The sequence below is a fragment of the Malaclemys terrapin genome, chromosome 3, assembly GCF_027887155.1.
Source record: "Malaclemys terrapin pileata isolate rMalTer1 chromosome 3, rMalTer1.hap1, whole genome shotgun sequence".
In the NCBI taxonomy this organism is placed as follows: Eukaryota; Metazoa; Chordata; order Testudines; family Emydidae; genus Malaclemys; species Malaclemys terrapin.
In genome coordinates this window covers 10,780,187-10,798,257 of record NC_071507.1, presented here as the reverse complement: position 1 = coordinate 10,798,257, position 18,071 = coordinate 10,780,187, and the positions used below count along the sequence as shown (strand labels likewise).

Here is an 18,071-nt window from a genome sequence, read left to right as displayed (position 1 = left end):
GCTCCACACAAATCTATAAATGCACTACCCTCTCCTCAAAGTCAACCACTGCTGTGACACCTGCCTCAGCTAACCAATAAGGGCTTGATGCATGTCAGGCAGAGAGAGCCAATTTATTTAAAATTAAAAAGAAACACTTGGTGCAATAGTGACCTATTTAACTGGATGATCTTATTTCTGTTACTGTAGTCCTCCTATGGTATGCCACACATGTCTCAATTTAGACTATAACCTCTTTGAGAGACAGCCTGTCACTATGTGACTGTCCAGCAACTAGCACAATGCAAACTTTTTTTTGACAGGAGCCTCTAGGTGCTACTAGAGTATGAATAAATAAGAGTACAACACCTGTTCACAATAAGCTTGGTTTCAGTTAATGAACATTGCCTTGTTAGTATGGTAGAGTTGTGCAGATTAGTCTCTATTCTATTTTACTACTGTAGGAATGAGTTTTATCTCTTGAATATTAGGAACTGAAAAAAATAGAGAAGAGCAAGTTATGGATGGCATGCCCTGCTAACTGCCAAAGTCTAGGATTTTGGTACAAAACAGATCCTCCTACTAATGGCCTAAAATTTAGCTTTTCCTAAGTCTCCAGTTCAGCAGATATTTTACATTCAGCACTTATACTGTTTGCAATTTTTTTATCTAGATGATATAAAACAGAATAATCCATAACAATGTCTACTTGGTTAGCTGTGTCCTTTATTAAATCACTGCTACATTCAAGGAACAGAGAAGGAAGACATTGCCTTGTGAAGTCCCTGAGTTTAAATGAAGAGTACGCTGGTTTAGGCTTGAAGAACAATTGTGTGTCACATAAACTGCTGTGTCTGATACACCAGACTCCTTGCACCTACTTACTAGATCCCTTAGGCAAACTTTGACAATCGTTGAAAACTTCCTAATTTAATCTACACAATACGAATATTCCATGTCTATATCAAAGGACAAACAGTATGTAGTTCATTTTTCAGATTCATAACCAAGCACATTGTTTATCAGAGTACTGCACAATCCTTAGGCTAACATCTTTCCAAAAAAACCAAGCAGATATGGAAATAGTAACTAGCTGATACAGCTGCATATACATGGATCAGTCGTTACAAGTCGGCACCATTAAAAATGGACAATTACCACTCAGGGTATTTCCCATTCAGAGTATAAAGAATATTGCAGTAAAAGAAAATTCTGGTGGTAAATGTCTAATTGCACAATACATGTGATACAGTTGTGTAGGAGAGTGATACTTGAGACAGAAAAGGGTCTCCATGTGTGCAAAATACTCTTGTACAGCATCCAGTTACCATTCAGACTATCTCTAGTCTTTCCCTCACAAGTGAGAAGAACTAACTGCTCATCAGTACACAGACTGAAACACTTAAGCAGCATTTACTGTCTGGAACCAACAATTACTTTTTAATTGGGTTAGGATACCAGCTCATATTCTGTGTGTGTTTTCTTTATTGCACAGTCCTCTGTTCTTCAATTTTCTTCAATTTTATTCTTCAATTTTCTAAATTTTATTATTATTATTGGTACCATCACTGCAATTTATTATTGAATGGAACTGAAACTCAGTGTAGCTGCATGGATCTTTCCTACGATAGGTTTTAACTATAGGCTGGACAATTTTCTGGAAAGCAGAGTGATGGGAGAAACTGGAGATGACTTCTAATGTATTCAAAGTAAAAAAATATCATCTTATTCTTTCATACATTATTTATTTATTGCCATGCTGCTGTCAGTACTTGGTAATGTCTTCTCTAGATGATACAAACCTGCTAACAAATTTATCTTGTACCAGATTTTTTTCCCTTGGTATCTGAAATGCAAATTCAGTTCTAATCAGATCACCCCTTGTGTTTCAAGTCACAGAATATCAAGTATCCTCTTCCTGGAACAGCAGATCAATTCATCTCTCCTCCAAAATCCTCAGTCTCTCCATTCCACAATTAGCTTGTCTATTTTACTTTGTATGAAAACCCCCTCGGTCAGCAGTTTTAGTTAGTATTACTAAACTCCAGTTGCAGATCAATTCCAGAGACTGCAGCACAGTGCTAGGAAGAGCGGCTCAAGTCTATCATCTAAGTTTTAAGTTCAGCAACAGGAAAATAAGTGAGACTGCCTAGAACAAATAACAAAATAATTTGCATTAAAGACTTCTGAAGCTCACCTGTTAGTCTGCATGTGAATTTCACTGCATTCAAATCCAATGCATTTGGCCTTCTATCTTCATACTGCTCATATATATCACTGGTATCAGTTCAGGCATCAAAATACGAGTTTTGATATTATGTATTTGGAACCATGCATTGATACTTTGCTTAGCTTCAAGAACTTCTACTGGAAGCATAGGGGGCCTCACAGCAAGTCAGAAGTAATGTAGTCATTGGCCTACTAAACACAGGGTTGTGAGTTCAATCCTTGAGGGGGCCACTTAGGGATCTGGGGCAAAATCAGTACTTGGTCCTGCTAGTGAAGGCAGGGGGCTGGACTCAATGACCTTTCAAGGTCCCTTCCAGCTCTAGGAGATAGGATAGGAAAAGAGTGACACCAGTGTAAAATGTGGGTAAATTAGATCATCAACAAGATTATAGTGTTTTGGAGTTCCTCCCCTACAGTCTGCCTTTGGTTTCCATATGAAAGTTAGATATTGTTTATAATTTATTTGGATGCACCATTCCTAGAGAGGGATAGGAAGCTCAAATACTGACAGACTTTGATCTTAATAATAATAAATAATAATAATAATAAACTCAAAAATAACTAAAGCTAACAAGAAAAACTGAATAACGCTGGTGACAGAACAATTTTATAAGTCCTTTGAGTTAGGCTATATTCTACTGCCAATATACTCTTACAGGCCCTGATCCCAAACTCATTGATTACAATGGGGTTTGGGTCAGGTCCACAGAAAGAGCCATTATGTTTCGCTATCATCACTCAGCTCAAAAGTATTACTTAATCTGAAAATGCTCCAAATATGACTTCTTCAAGTTTCAGATTTTTAGTTCCTTAAACTATTTTAAAACTTTAACTGGAATGTATAGTTTTTGCCAACCACACTGTTGTGGCTTGATTGAGCAGCTGTCAACTGCTAGAGAATAAGTGCACTATCATCCCGGATAGAGTAAGAGCAACTGTGGAAAGTGAAACATTTATATGGACACCAAAGTTTCAGAAGCCATGGCAATGCATCTGTTTTCGTCAGCTGACCATTAGTCATCATTTTATCAGCAGGTTAGAAGGGTTTTCACAATAGTCAAGAATCCTCAAACATCATGGATTAGAATGAATGCAGAAAATTACACAATGTGCCTTTCTCTGCTCTACTGTTATTTAAGGAAACGTTAGTATGCTGAGTCAAAAAGAATATTTGCAGAGTCACAGCTGACTGGTAAATATTGTAGTATGCACGAGACACTCATTTTTTATTGGAGAACTGAAATTGAAATTTGTCCGCACAGCTTAAAAGGATAGAACAATTTTAAGGACATTGTGGACTACTGAATTTTGTCTTTTAGTTTATTCCTGCATACACTCTTCTGTCACATCTCTTCCTCATTTCACTCTCCTTCTATCAGAATGTCCCAACACACTGAAAACGCAGACAACAGGGATAATACTGAATATTCACCCACCAGAATCGATTTACATAGCACACGATGGGAGAGGGAAACATAATGCAGAATCCTCACTTTCTAGGTCTAGCAAATACATGTAATTTATTTATTTAAATTACTGAGAACAGAAGGTTAAACGAGTTGTACCAGCAGCCTTTTACTCCGTACCACATCAAGTGACCGCCAAGAAAGTTCTCTCATATTATTGGCATGTATCCCAGCTTCTTCCTACTCCTTTCCCTCAACATTCCCCTGTTATCACCCTTAATCTCATTACTCTTCACCATTCCTCCCTCCTCTCCCCAGGCCTGATCCATAGCCTTTTCAGGTCTGAGATCTTCCCAGAGATTTCAGAGGAGTTGGGATCAGGCTATCCACTCACTCCTTTCCTGATCAATGTTCTTCATCTTTTCTTTTCTCCACTCCCTTATTTACTCACCTCTTTTGCCATTCCATATCCACACCTTCCCCCATAAATATGAAAGAGAAATTGCACAGTAAGAAAAAATTAAAAATAAAAGTAATTAATAAATGTGCCCATCACCCCTGATCACTTTGTTTTTATGTTGTTTCCCTTTCTCCAACCCTTCACCCTGTTTAAAATCTAAAAAGCCAGGTGACAGATGAAGGAAAAAACAGATTTTACTATACTTTTCTATAGTGTCTAGCAAAATGGGGCTTCAATCCTGATTGGAGTATTGTTGTGATACTAATTATTATTATTATTATTATTATTATTAAAACAACACCACTCACAGCTGTATATTGTAGTTATTTTGTACAATGCAGTTGAAATAGACATAGTTCAAATACTGTTTACTTTAGGTACTTACATGACCCTTATGAAAAGAACTCCATCCCTGGGAACCCAGCATTTTGAGTGGATAGTATAGCCTTTAAAGTAAGTGGGTCAAAAAACATACTAAATTATCGGGCCTCCTATTATATAAGGAAAATTCATTCAGCAGCCCCTAAAAACAATTCACAGAACTCTGGCATCTTACTTTTAATATTAAATTGAATTCTTACATACTGTTTTTTAATATTATAAAATAGTTTAATTCTTTTGAAAATAGTTTGCCAGGGTATCCCTACTAAAATAACCCATTTGATTTCACATATAAAATAGCCTTAATAGTCATACTAAGAAGAAGCAGAAAAATACATTCACTATAATTATTTAAGGTAAGCCATCCCTCTAGAGATCTGGTTTTCCAAGCTAAGTGATATGTCAAAAGATATGCACAATATATAATGTAGGAAAAACATTCAGCTGCAAGAACCGGATACAAAACAGTTGATCTGTCATGACAGATTTTTATGAAAATCTCTTTTGTTTACTCTATAAAAGCAGTATCTTGGAAAACAGCAATCTTTTACATAAAATATTCTTTACCCTTGCTCTCCCCACACCTTACAAACAGTACATTCATATACATATGGATTTAATTACTCCCTAGAGTAGTAAAATGCAGAGTCCATCCCCCATGGTCCTAAGGCAAAGGCCTAGCACTATACTATCAACAACAGATTAAAAATCTAACTATACTTTATATTTTAAACCAAACTATTTACTGGAAAAGATAGGTCAAGCCTTGTTTTCAGCTACAAGGATAGACTAATAGAAATACTGATCAGCTACCTCAGGCCAGTGAAACTTACAAAATCATTAACCTCAGTAGCTATCCAAGTAAGCAAGACAGACAATCAGCTTTAAGAGTCAGCCACAGGATCATCACTCGATATACAAGTTATTGTCAATATCCTGGAAAAGGTCTATGGCAGCTAAGCAATCAAAGAGCAACGAAATGAGGGGAGACACACAAAAATGAAATATTACGGTTAGAAAACCATTAATAAAATTAAGTTACCCTGACCAAATATTACCAATGAAACCACAATGAATCCCCACCAAAATAAAGTGTCCAATTCTGTATTCTCAGGTCCAAGCTGATGTCAATGGCAACTCGCACATATCTGAGAGCAGAATTTTGTTCTAAAATCACACACTATTGTTATTACGGCATAGGTTGATTCTAGTATACAGTCTGACAAAAAGAACATTTCTCTTAGTATATCTACTCAGTCCCTTTCCACCCTGATAAAAAGATAACAGCTTTTTAGTATACTTCCCTTCATGAATAGAATGCTTTAAGAAGTGTAAAAATGTTCAACAGGAACACTTTTAACAATGTTTGATGGTTATATTTAAACTAAAAGATATCAAGGGTTCTCTCTGCATTTATTGATTAAGCAATGGCTGTGTGTTTGGTCTTGTACAAAACAGAGGTAAGACGTTCCCCTGCCTCAAGGAGTTTGCAACCTATAGACCTTAGCCGTCAACAACTCTCAGTGACAACAATGAGAAATGCGGGGGGCTGACCACTTCTGAAAATCTGGCCCAAAATGTCCTGGCTGACCAGAGGAACATTTTAACAGCAATTATTCTAATCTCAGATATGTGGCAGTAAAGGTCTACAAATCTGAGTTAGAACAGATGTGTAAATGCAAGGAAGTCCAAAGTGAAAGAAACCATCTCGGAGAAGAGATTTATTATTTTATAATATTTTCACTAAAGCTTAAGAGTTACCAACTCAGATGTACTCTTTTTGAAAGGTATGACAGATCAACATATTATAAATTGTATATGAGGTTGATTTATATTATGGCTACATGGCTTACCATATTTAGTTGAGTAGTTTGGCATGGGTGGATGCAAATTACATAATTTCAAGAATTCTCCTTTTTAACCTTTCATCAATTTTAAACAAAAGCCCAGTGGTATTTTTTCTCAAGTTTATATACAGTTCATAATTTTGCTTTAAGCCTGCCCAATTAAGGTTAAGATTTGCTTACTTATAATAGCACTAAAATATTTTAGGAGCAAAGACACACACAGACATTATCCTAATTAAGTTCATATGCCTCATTTTTCAGTTTTTTTGATTCTGCCATATAGCACACCATGAAGCAATGAGGTATAAGTATTGCTTAAAACTGAAAATACCTGCTCAAATTACTATTCATTAAATGTTAGCTGTCACATATCACAATATACTATGGTTTCCAGCCAATTGGCAATTGAAATATGTGCATTTAGGACTTAACTGTAGTTTTTGTAATAAAAGTATAAAAGCGATTTTACTGCATCAATTAACTTCATTTCATTTGCTTTTAAGAATCTCCCACAAAAAGGCTTATCATCTGCTTTCAAATGTGGACCAACTACTCCCTCTGCTGAAAATAATCTACCATTGCACAGCAGAAACGTAAAAAGATCCTATGAGAGCCCTCTGGTAGAATACATGTAGGTTCATGTAAAGTAAAACTATGAAATATATTGCAGGCATTTTCTCTTTTTAAATTACATTTGAAACTATTAAGACAAAAATGAAAGATGGGATAATAAACTGTATATTCCAGATTCTGACCACCACAGTATTTATAATGCTGAGGTGTTTCCCTCCCGTTTCTACATGGGAAGACAAGCCAAAATATGTATATTTCAATTTTATACAATATTTATTGCAAGAGTGGCACAATACTTCTATTATTTATTACTTTAAATTGTATTACAAGCCTCAACAGAGTAAGAACATGCTATCTTATATTGCCTCTCTGTGTAGTGGAGCAGAAGCAATTTCTGGGCCTTAATGAGGAGCCTTTTGAAGGAAAACCTTCCCCAGAAAGTGGAATATAAAGGAGAGAGAGAGCAATCATATTTATATTCATTGGAGAACATATCTTTTGGGAAGCAAAAACCCATAGATGGAAATCTACGCCTAGTAAATAAATAAGCCTGACAAAGTGATCTTTCAGGTTTCAATTAAATAGGAAATTGCTTCTACAGCTATCAACCTGGAAAAACTTCATGGACACAAAAAATATGAAACTAATTTATATTCCTGTTCAGCATTCTGTATATGCCAGAAATTTGCCTTTGCTTCTCCAACATTACTAAGAGAAATAGAAGTGTCCCAAACCTATAGCACTCTGTGGCTGACGTGACAGTAGCATACACTACTGGTACCTGACTCATCCGGTAACAATATGAAACACCTGTATGAGAAACCATTGGTTTGCTCAGCTGAGTTCTCATGATGTCATTGACAATAGTGTGATTGCCAAAGTAAATGGCTGGATAGAGTTGCAGTGTCTGTGCTAGATAGGCAATCCACACCACATTGCTGATTAGCGACCAAAGATCTCAGGACTCTATCCAGCACAAACACTCCAACTCAACCCAGCCAATTACCTTGGCAATGGCACTAGTGTTAATGACACCAGGACTCAACCGATCAAATAACTGGATTCCCATAGGGCTCCTGTTGCTACTTTTCTACCAGTAGAATACTAGTGATGTATACTCAGGATATCAGCCACAGAATGCTATAAATGTGAAACATTAATCCTGCCTTCCCTTGTAATGATGGGGAAGCAGACGCAAATTTCTGGCATATATAGTTGTCCTTGACCAAGACATGGGACTGTATGTACAGTCAAGCTAGAGATGATATGAGGAGGAAAATACTAAAAAGCTCATTGCATGACTTATGATTCTCTTTCCCTTGTGGAAGAACACAACTTTGACTATATACATGTCTCTTTGTTAAACAGGTTAGCTTGCCATGAAACCAGGACATGGCAGCTTAGATGGCTGCTATATCTGGATGATCATGAATATTTTCTAACAACCCACCAAAAAGCAAAGCTACCTATCCACAAAGGAAAAACATAAGCTCCCCTATGAAGAAAAATCTTGGAGAAGACCCCACCAAAGAGCAACATGCGGTTCTAATCACATGGAATTATATGCAAAGTCTAAATTACTGTTTGCATTTCTCCATTTAGGATAACCGAGAAGGAGGTCTGGAAGTAGAAGCAGATAATAAGATTGAGTGATTTTTTTACATACCCATTGCTTTGAGCTGAAATAGTTTGCAGGTGGGCAGAACTATACAATGCTGTTTACACAATACTGCAATAAAGACAGCACTAATCTTTAAACATTCAAATATTATATAATGAAATCATATATAAACAAACTATATACATAAATAAATCACAAAAGCATACATATATGCTCTTGTGATTTATTTACAGTTAATATTTTATAGTGTGGTAATAAAAACAAGAAGAACAGGAAAGAGGGAAAAAAATAGGAATTGTGAGAAAAAAGTCAAGAAGCAGTGACTGACCACAAAGAAAGTTTAACAATATGATTACCTGCAAAAAAACAACAAAAGTCTTAGATGATCTGATGAGGGAGTTACTTGGTTAATATTAAAATATTAGTCAGAGAGAAGTGATTCCTATTTTTAATCCAGGTAGTTAAGACTATTACACTGGCGATTCATGCAGTTTTCTGACTCACTAACTATGAACTATAAAGTGAGTAGTTTTAAATTACACAAGCATAGTTTTTAAAATTTCATTTGAAAGGACAAAACCTCCAATAAAGATACTCTGCCAAGGTCCAGTGGTGTACATGATATACCAGTTGCATTTCTATTGTCATTAATATAGTCTCCATTTTGTAAGTGAGAAATGCCAAGGGTCAAAATGTGCTATGCTGACCTGATACTTCATCATTAACTTAAATATAGATATGTATAGATTAGCCATATACTAAAGATTACTGTGGTAATATTGGTTATTATGAAAAATTTGAAGCTCTGCTTACCTTAATAACAAACTTGCTGGATGCCATGATTATCAGTTCAAACAGAGCCCCTAAAATATCAAAAAGAAGTTACAAATAAAGATTTGCACTAGAAAAACAAACAAACAGATCTTTATACCAAGTGGCAAACAATTTTAGCTCCACTATTTGTTTATTCCACGCTCATGTTGCTTTACATATTGTAGACTCTGCTCCCACTGAAATCAAAGGAAAAACTCTTACTCCACTTCAAGAAGATCAATCTAGCTACCTACCTTTGGTACTTTTATGGCCTCTGCTACCATAATATTTCACATTTCATGTATTTATCATCACAACACCTGTGAGAGGTAGGGCAATACTATCCATCCTGATGTTACAAATGGGAGAGAGAGGCATAGACAGACAGTCTATAGTCACACAGGAAATCCTTGTGGAACAGGACATGGAAGCCAGGTCTCCCAAATCTTGGGCAAGTGCCACAACCACTGGACCGTCTCCAGACCCACCCAACCTCCCCCCGCCCCTTTTTTTTTTTTGCCTTAGGCCTTCCCTACCAGCTTCTTTTCTATACCAGCAAATCTTATTCCTTTAGTACTCGCACCCTAAAAATTACATCCATCACCACCATGTGTTCTATGAAAATCCAAATGTCAACTTTTCTCTCTACAGAAGACCCTGGTGAAGCAGTTTAGGAGACCTTCAGTGATTCATGATTCTCACTTCCTGAGTGCTCTAGTGACAATCCCAGAAACATAGCCCTATCCAAGGGGACATCCTGCAGGAGAAATTCCTTTGCACAGCTCTAAGGGAAGGGGAGGGTGAAGAAGAGGAGAGGGAAAAAATGGGAAAGACCATCCTTTGAACTAGTTTCCTTCAAAAAGAGAAATATAAACTAAAGAGGAGAGAGGATATCACCTGCTCTAATGAGTTGTCTCCTCAACCTTGTATCATGGTTCAGGTGGTGGTTGTGGATACCTTCTTCCTCTCTCCCCTCTCAGCCTTTCATTACAAAGGAGTCTGTGGCCCAATAAGTCCCTTTCTCCTCTACCTGGATGACAACTCCATTCCTGTGAGCCAGAGGGAACCTATGATGGCTTGTATATCTCCTATTGTGCTCCATGTGAGGGGAGACTCTTGTAGTTATGACACATCCCATTGCAGTGATGTCCTAACTGGGTCCCTTCAGAAATACACCCTGGTATGGGATTCTAGTTTTGTACCTGCACTTGGGTCAATCAGGTACATATGAGGTTAGTTAGGATCAGAAATTTAAAATGGGGTAGAATTCTTTTCAGGAAAGAACTGACAAGTGTTTGCTGACCAGAAGCCAGGACTGGAAGCTCTAGTTGACAAAAAAAGCTGCCTTGTTTATATTGTTTTGTTTAGATTTAGACTATTAAAATGGATTTAGGGAATGTGGTCAAAGATATTGCCAATGAGCAGCATTTTGACTGCTCTACAGGAAAAATTGTAAATGAACCTGAAAACCTAAAATGAGTTCTGCTGCTTAATTTGGGAGCCATGCTGAGGTTCTGTCCAGCTGCATGAACTCTGGCCCTGCTCACAGACCACTATGAATTTGGATTATGTCCTCTATCCCATTATATACTAGCTGAGAGACATTCATCAGTTTATTGTTGTATGCAGCGTTGTTGTAGCTGTGTCGGTCACAGGGTATTAGAGAGACAAAGTGTATTTAACTGTGATACTCTGAGTATGTTTGCAGATCTGAAGAAGAATTCTGTAGAAACTGGAAAATGTGTCTCTCTCACCAACAGAAATTGGTCCAATAAAAGATATTACCTCACCCACCTTGTCTCTCTATTTATCAGTTTAGGAAGAGTTTATCCCTGTATTAGAAGATGAACACACTTTCCCTTTATCTTATTTTAACTCTTTGACACTATGGTCTGACAGCAGGTCACATAAATTTTACAGTCTCTTTAGCTAGTGTCCTGGGCAAAGGTTTGCTGAAAGACTCAGTCCTCTGAAAATAAAATGGGAGACTGCTCACTTTTAGAAGCCATTCACACCCAGAAGACGTTTGTATCATAGACTTATAGCTAAAATTTTGCCCCTCAACAATGACATAACAGAATACCTAACATTTCATTCAGATCTTATGCAGTTGCAGGGCCTGGAAGGTTTGATTATACTTATTCCAATGGTCACAAAAGTAACTTTTGCCTTGATTGTGCCGATAGGAAGTCTCGGATCCTGAAATTTACAACATTAGCTCCAAAAGGTAATACTGAAAAGTCAAACATACTAAAATGTTCTTATTTAAAAGGACTCTGTCAACTCAAATTTTGCCATCAAATTAAATTTGGTAACAAGAACAAAAATCACATGCTTTTACAAACTCGGAAGGCCAAAAGAAAGACTTAAATTATTATCCTAAATTCTAATAGCAATCGTTTGAAATAACCATTCCCATGCAGTATTTGCACCCCAAACATTGGAGTTCTGAATCTGAAATTGCAAATGACAATATGCAAAAGTGAAAGTGACTGGGGCAACAATTCAATACTCTTGCCCAACGAAATTTCTTATTGACACTTCAGTGATTTTCTTGCACAATGAAAACAGAATTAGGCCCATAAATGAATTTCACTGTTCAAGCTGAAAGAAATTCTAACAGTAAACAAAGGATTGTAAATAGTGAAAAGTAAACTAAGTTTTCAATATTCTGTTTGACGTAGGTAAGGGTCATTTAAAATGAGAGCCCCTTTAAAGGTAATTGTTGAAAATTAAATGTAACTATCAACAAAACCATCACTTGCATTATACGCTGAAGTGGAAGAATGGACTATTAGCGTGATGGGGCTCTTGTATTGTATTCTATCTGTATACAGCTCAGCATTTCACTAGCTAGCAAGCAGACAAAATTCTTTAATAAAAATCTACTCAGAGACAGACAAGTGAGATGCAGGTCATGATGCTGTGCTACAAGAAAGGGCCACAGTGGTCATGCTTTCTCCATAATGTGGGTAGACACTCACCCTCACATAAAATGGCCACTCTCATAAGATTTCTGCTTTTTTGGCAGAGTTCATCCTATCCAAATCATTGGTGGGGTTCAGCAGATTTCCCACACCACGAACTAGGGAGGAGGTTCTGCTACCCTTGCAGTGAGTAGCATGTTACTCCCACTGAGTACCCCCCTACATTTAAATGGAGCCAATCATGAAGTAAAGTGCTACTCGGCGTAAGTAAGGGTAACAGAATCTAGCTGTCTCATTGGTGGTATCCAGAGTCAGATTTAGAAACCACTGTGCCTTTACTGACAACTATTTAAATGGTATAAAGTGTGGTTCTGACTAACAGTTCTTGAAACTGCAGCTGCTAATCTAGGTCAGAATTGAAGCTGAAGGAAAAAGGCAACCACTGAAGTGAAAAACAATTCAGAATCCCAGCTTTCAAATAGTGCATACTGTTAGTGTATACCCCTGGGACTCATGGGATACCGTACCTTAAAAAGCTCTTCAGACCAGCAAAAAATACAGGCCAAGTAACAGAAAGGCCAAGACACTTTCAGCATCCCACAAACCACAGCCAATATAACCCCGCACATACATTATATTATTTTAGATCTTTGTTTTGCACCGTAAGGCTCTTGTGAGTCTGAGAATAGGACAGACACGTAAACATTGTCTAATAAAGGGTCATCAGCAAGAGCTGGTTTAATGATCCACCAATTAAAAAATAAAATAGGAAAGACAGTAGGAGGGAAACAATAGGAAAGAATTCAATGTCACAAGATAGACTGTCAGAGCAGGGGTTATCCAAACAGCTTGAATCATGACTGAAGATTGCTTAACCAATAAAATCTCCATGCAGCATAGGGGAACATGGGCTTATAGGCTCACTTCCTCTATTCTGAAAAGCACCATCAAGAATCCTCTTCGCAGCTATGTGGATTACTTAGCTAACCTGTGGATTACTTTGGGCTGGTCCACACTAACCCCCCACTTCGAACTAAGATACGCAACTTCAGCTACGTTATTCGCGTAGCTGAAGTCGAACTATCTTACTCTGAACTTACCGCGGGTCCACACGCGGCAGGCAGGCTCTCCCGTCGACTCCGCGTACTCCTCTCGCCGAGCAGGAGTACTGGCATTGACGGCGAGAACTTCTGGGATCAATTTATTGCATCTAGACGAGATGTGATAAATTGATCCCAGAAGATCCATTGCTTACCGCCGGACCCGGAGGTAAGTATAGACGTACCCTTTGGATGACCAGTACCCCGGATACACAAAGTATGAGGCTGGGAACATAGCCATGCCAAGAGATGTGTTCAATGTGTTCAGCAAATACGGTGCCTCTAGGCTCCTCTACTCTCAGAAGCACTGAGGCTTAAAAGACCACCCATGGTGCTGCAGGTTGGTGAACTGGAGGAGCAGCTCTGTGTTTGGAGAGCTGATGCTTCAATATTACTTCCTAATGTACAGCTGCCTAGAAAGAGGTGGGAACTACTACAAAATATGGCAAAGCATCTTTCCATCAAATGCTTATGGCAGTGGTTCCCAAACTTGTTCCACTACTTGTGCAGGGAAAGCCCCTGGCAGGCCGGGCCGGTTTGTTTACCTGCCGCGTCTGCAGGTTCGGCCGATCGCGGCTCCCAGTGGCCGCGGTTTGCTGCTCCAGGCCAATGGGAGCTGCTGGAAGAGGTGCAGGCCGAGGGACGTACCGGCCGTCGCTTCCAGCAGCTCCCATTGGCCTGGAGCAGCGAACCGCGGCCAGTGGGAGCTGCGATCGGCCGAACCTGCGGACGTGGCAGGTAAACAAACTGGCCCAGCCCACCAGGGGCTTTCCCTACACAAGCAGCGAACAAGTTTGGGAACCACTGGCTTATTGCATTACAGACATCCCAAGAATCAGAGAGAGGCAGCCTCTTATCTGACTCCCCCAGGCTGCATCTTGGTGGTGATGCTTGCATGAGAGGTCAGGTGCATAGAGGCTGCAGCTATCAGGCCCTGCTACAAAAGGATTGGGGATGTACCTTCTGTCTATCATCCAAAAATATTCTGGTGTCAGAAAGCCACATTAGGGCTGGTCTACACTGGGGGGGGGGGGGGGGGGGTTTCGATGTAAGATACACAACTTCAGCTACGGGAATAGCGTAGCTGAAGTCGACGTACCTTATTTCAACTTACCTCCCGTCCTCACGGCGCGGGATCGACGGCTGGGGCTCCCCCGTCAACTCCGCTACCGCCACTCGCCCTGGTGGAGTTCCGGAGTCGATGGGAGCGCGTTTGGGGATCAATATATCGCATCTAGACGAGATGCGATATATCAATCCCCGATAGATCGATTGCTACCTGCCGATCCGGCAGGTAGTCTGGACATATCCTTAGTCTCACAGCGTTTCAAACAGAACATTACCACAGAGACAAATTCCCTCCTAGAATGCAAAATACATCAGTGGATTGAAAAAGAAATGCGAGAAAATTCATAAGATATCCAGCAAATTAATTTACAATCACGTGAGTTGAGGATCAAAAGTGCCCTAATTTGTACAAAATCCCACTCTCTTCCTGCTCAGACAGACAGAAGAGAGTTTGAAGACAGAACTAATATAAATGACTCCAGTGGGAGCCGCGATCAGCCGAACCTGTGGACGCTGCAGGTAAACAAACCGGCCTGGCCTGCCAGGGTGCTTACCCTAGTGGGCCGCGAGCCAAAGGTTGCTGAAACATGAGAGGAAACATGAGCTACCTTACCCAGCAGGGGTGAATTGTTCCCTCCATTGTAGGCGGAAATGGGCCAGCAATACTTAAGACACATAGCTTTGAGAGTTCCCAGGCTAAATAAGACACAAGAGGGTGAGATCTAGTACAACTGGTACCCTTTGGAGTGAAAAGTGTGCTTCCAGAAAACAGTGTACTGTACATGACATGCCATCAGCCTGTCTAGACCCATAAACTCATCTATGTGCATAAATAAAAGTCTGTAGACATTATTCAGGTGATTAAAAATCCAATCCCTCACTCCCTCACAAAAAAGCCCACTTTTATTTATAGAAGCATTTTTTAAAAAAGGATCAAATGCATTGTTTTAATATGTAATTTTGTATAACTATTGAAGGTGACGTAGTTAGGCCTCCAACTCAACTGAAACAGAAGTGTTAGAAGCAAAGAAAGTTTCAGGAGCAGAAGAGCTTCCTTCACACATGATGACATGCTGAGTGAAAAGGAGAGCTGGTCTATTTCCAGCAAACAATTTGATTATTTTAAGCTAGTGTGGGGTCCAGTGGATAGAGCCTTAGACAGGGAATCAGGAGACCTGGATTTCATTATGCCAGTGCCCTGCTGTGTGACCATGGGCATGTCACGTCAGACCTCTTCTTCTCCTACTGCCATTTGTCTGTCTTTTTAGACTATAAGCTCCTCACAGTAGGGACTGCCTCTTACTATGTACAGTGCTTAGCACAATGTTGCCCCAATGTCATCTGGGGCCTCAAGAGAGTACTGTAAAACAAATGATAGCTTATTTGTTCATTAATTGTCTACAAACACTTCCTTTTTTACAAATCTGTGTAAAAGGATTACTTGCACAAACTACAACTTTGCTTCATATATTTACAATTAATATATTTGCTTCATGAGTCTGGTCACTAAATTCACATACTATTGTTTATGTTATTTGGCTGTTTGACTCCCAAACCTACAGAGTGGACACAATCAGAGCAAGTACTCATATGAACATACATGCATTGCTACTTGCATGCAAATAAGTATTAATTCAAACATTTGCAATGCTTTTCCTTTTTGCAAACATCAGACTTGCAAATAAACAGGAAAAGGAATATCAGTGAAACAAACATGAGGCTTTAATTCAAGTGGATGTTTGCAAAAACTTTCTAGAAATATTTATCGAATTCTAGCAAAAATTCCATCTGAAGCATATAGTGAGACAGGTTCTTTACCACTAAAATTCTTTACCTGGAGGTTAACTGGATAAGAGCTTTAGAAACTGTAAATGGAAAAATGTGGGCATCAAAATCAATTGACACCACCTGATACACTTTATATCTGCACTTGACATTACTGTGGTGTTGTTCAAATGAAAGAAAATGCTAGTAAGAAGAGACAGCAAGGTGCATTAAAATCTGGAAGGTGAAAGGCCTTGAAACTATTTATTATGTAAGCCTTGATGTGCTCAGTACTATACAGGATAAAATAGAGAATTTAACATTAACAATAAGAGATGAAGCCATAAGGCAAGTATTTAGTTGTTAAAATTATTCTCCTTAGAAAACAAGGAAGAAAAAGCAGTAATAGATGGAAAATAATATGTTCTTAATACGTATGATCGTCAAGCGCAGGGATGACCACTGTATTGCTTTGAAATACATCTAAGGACCACAGCCAAAATATGAAGGGACTTGCCTTGGGAACTGGAAGTCCTTTTCGTACCTTTTAACATTACCTTTATGCCCAGCTGTGTGTAAACCTGAAATATGGAGCACTCCAGATTCAACTATGCGCCTGAACATACCATTCTTTAAGTAGAAAGTGTTATGGTGTAGCAACTCAGTGAGAGAGGTACACAGTTAGGGCAAAGTTCACCAAGATTAACTCTGTTATTAATCTCAACAGCCCACCCACCTGTTACAGACAAGCTGTCAAACACTGTTCCAAGAGAAGAATTAAAGTTAGATGAAGAACATGTGGAATACAGAAAAATATATAATAAGGAGCAAATTAGACGCACAGTACTTGAAATAAGATTTGTCATCTATGTATTCCCAGTACCAGGATGTAGTATGGAAGAGGACCATGAGGCCAGATTCTCAAAGGTATTTAGGTTCCTAAAGATCTTCATCCCAAGGTACTTAGGCACCTAGGCACTTCTGAAAATCCCACTAGGCACCTATCTGCATCTTTAGGTGCCTAAATACCTTACAAATATGGCTCTTAGACTTTACCAACACTTACATTGGGGAAATCTCCAATATTGACCCATCGTAATTGAGATGGACTATGAAATACATAACCATCACTGAGGAAGGCCCAAGAACAAATGTATCAGGGGAAAAAGTAAATGACATATTAAAGATTATGAAGATGCTAGAGTAGCAATACATGTTACTGTTTAAATGCAGTAAGTGCACCACAGGTGAATTATAAATAATGGAGAATTATAAGAAGAGTGTGCTGTTGGGACCCTGTACCTAGCTACTTAGCTCTGAACATGAGTAATTAATGACAAAATGGCAATCCCTTCTGCATTTAACTGAACAAAGCTTTATTTAATTATCTATTAATAATTTCCTTCTGCTATAACTAGAAGCTGAACCACCCCCTTACATATTGCTCAAATAGTCCTAAAACAGATAATATTTAATTTAATTAAATATGGCAAACAGGTTGGGAAAAAAGTTAACAATTAGTGCCCCAGAAATAAATTACAGGAGATGTTAAAATCTTTTTACACTGCTAATTTTCTAATAAAGTGTCTGGAAACTTACACAAAACAAATAGATGACCTAGGGCTTGATCGAAGCCCAATTAAATCAGTGAAGACGCCCATTGACTTCAGCGGCTTTAAAACAGGCCCTTAGTGTAACGCAGGCATTGAAATTCTCTTTTTTTAATCACTGGTCCAGCAGTGCTTGGAAAAGTTTCCTACTCCTAAAAACGTTTGTATTCAATAAAGTATTTCTAGCTCTGATAGATCATATCAGATGCTTCTAGCTTGGCTAATCTAGGACCTTGTAAACCAATTATTCCCAAATTCATAGACTCATAGGACTGGAAGGGACCTCAAGAAGT

General features: G+C 38.6%; 1 protein-coding gene across 5 annotated transcripts in view; it reads right to left on the bottom strand.

Moving 5' to 3' along the window:
* SLX4IP (SLX4 interacting protein) overlaps positions 1–18,071 on the bottom strand; it is a 120,583-nt gene that overhangs the window by 98,051 nt on the left and 4,461 nt on the right. For 2 of the 5 annotated variants that reach the window (XM_054024484.1, XM_054024480.1), the window contains exon 2: positions 9,310–9,359. In XM_054024484.1, the coding sequence (XP_053880459.1) occupies positions 9,310–9,336 (27 nt within the window). In that variant the 5' untranslated portion in view covers positions 9,337–9,359. Of the gene's footprint in view, positions 1–9,309; positions 9,360–11,392; positions 11,410–14,450; positions 14,571–15,017; positions 15,119–18,071 lie in introns of those variants that run through there. The other 3 variants (XM_054024485.1, XM_054024482.1, XM_054024481.1) reach the window with 3 other exon arrangements.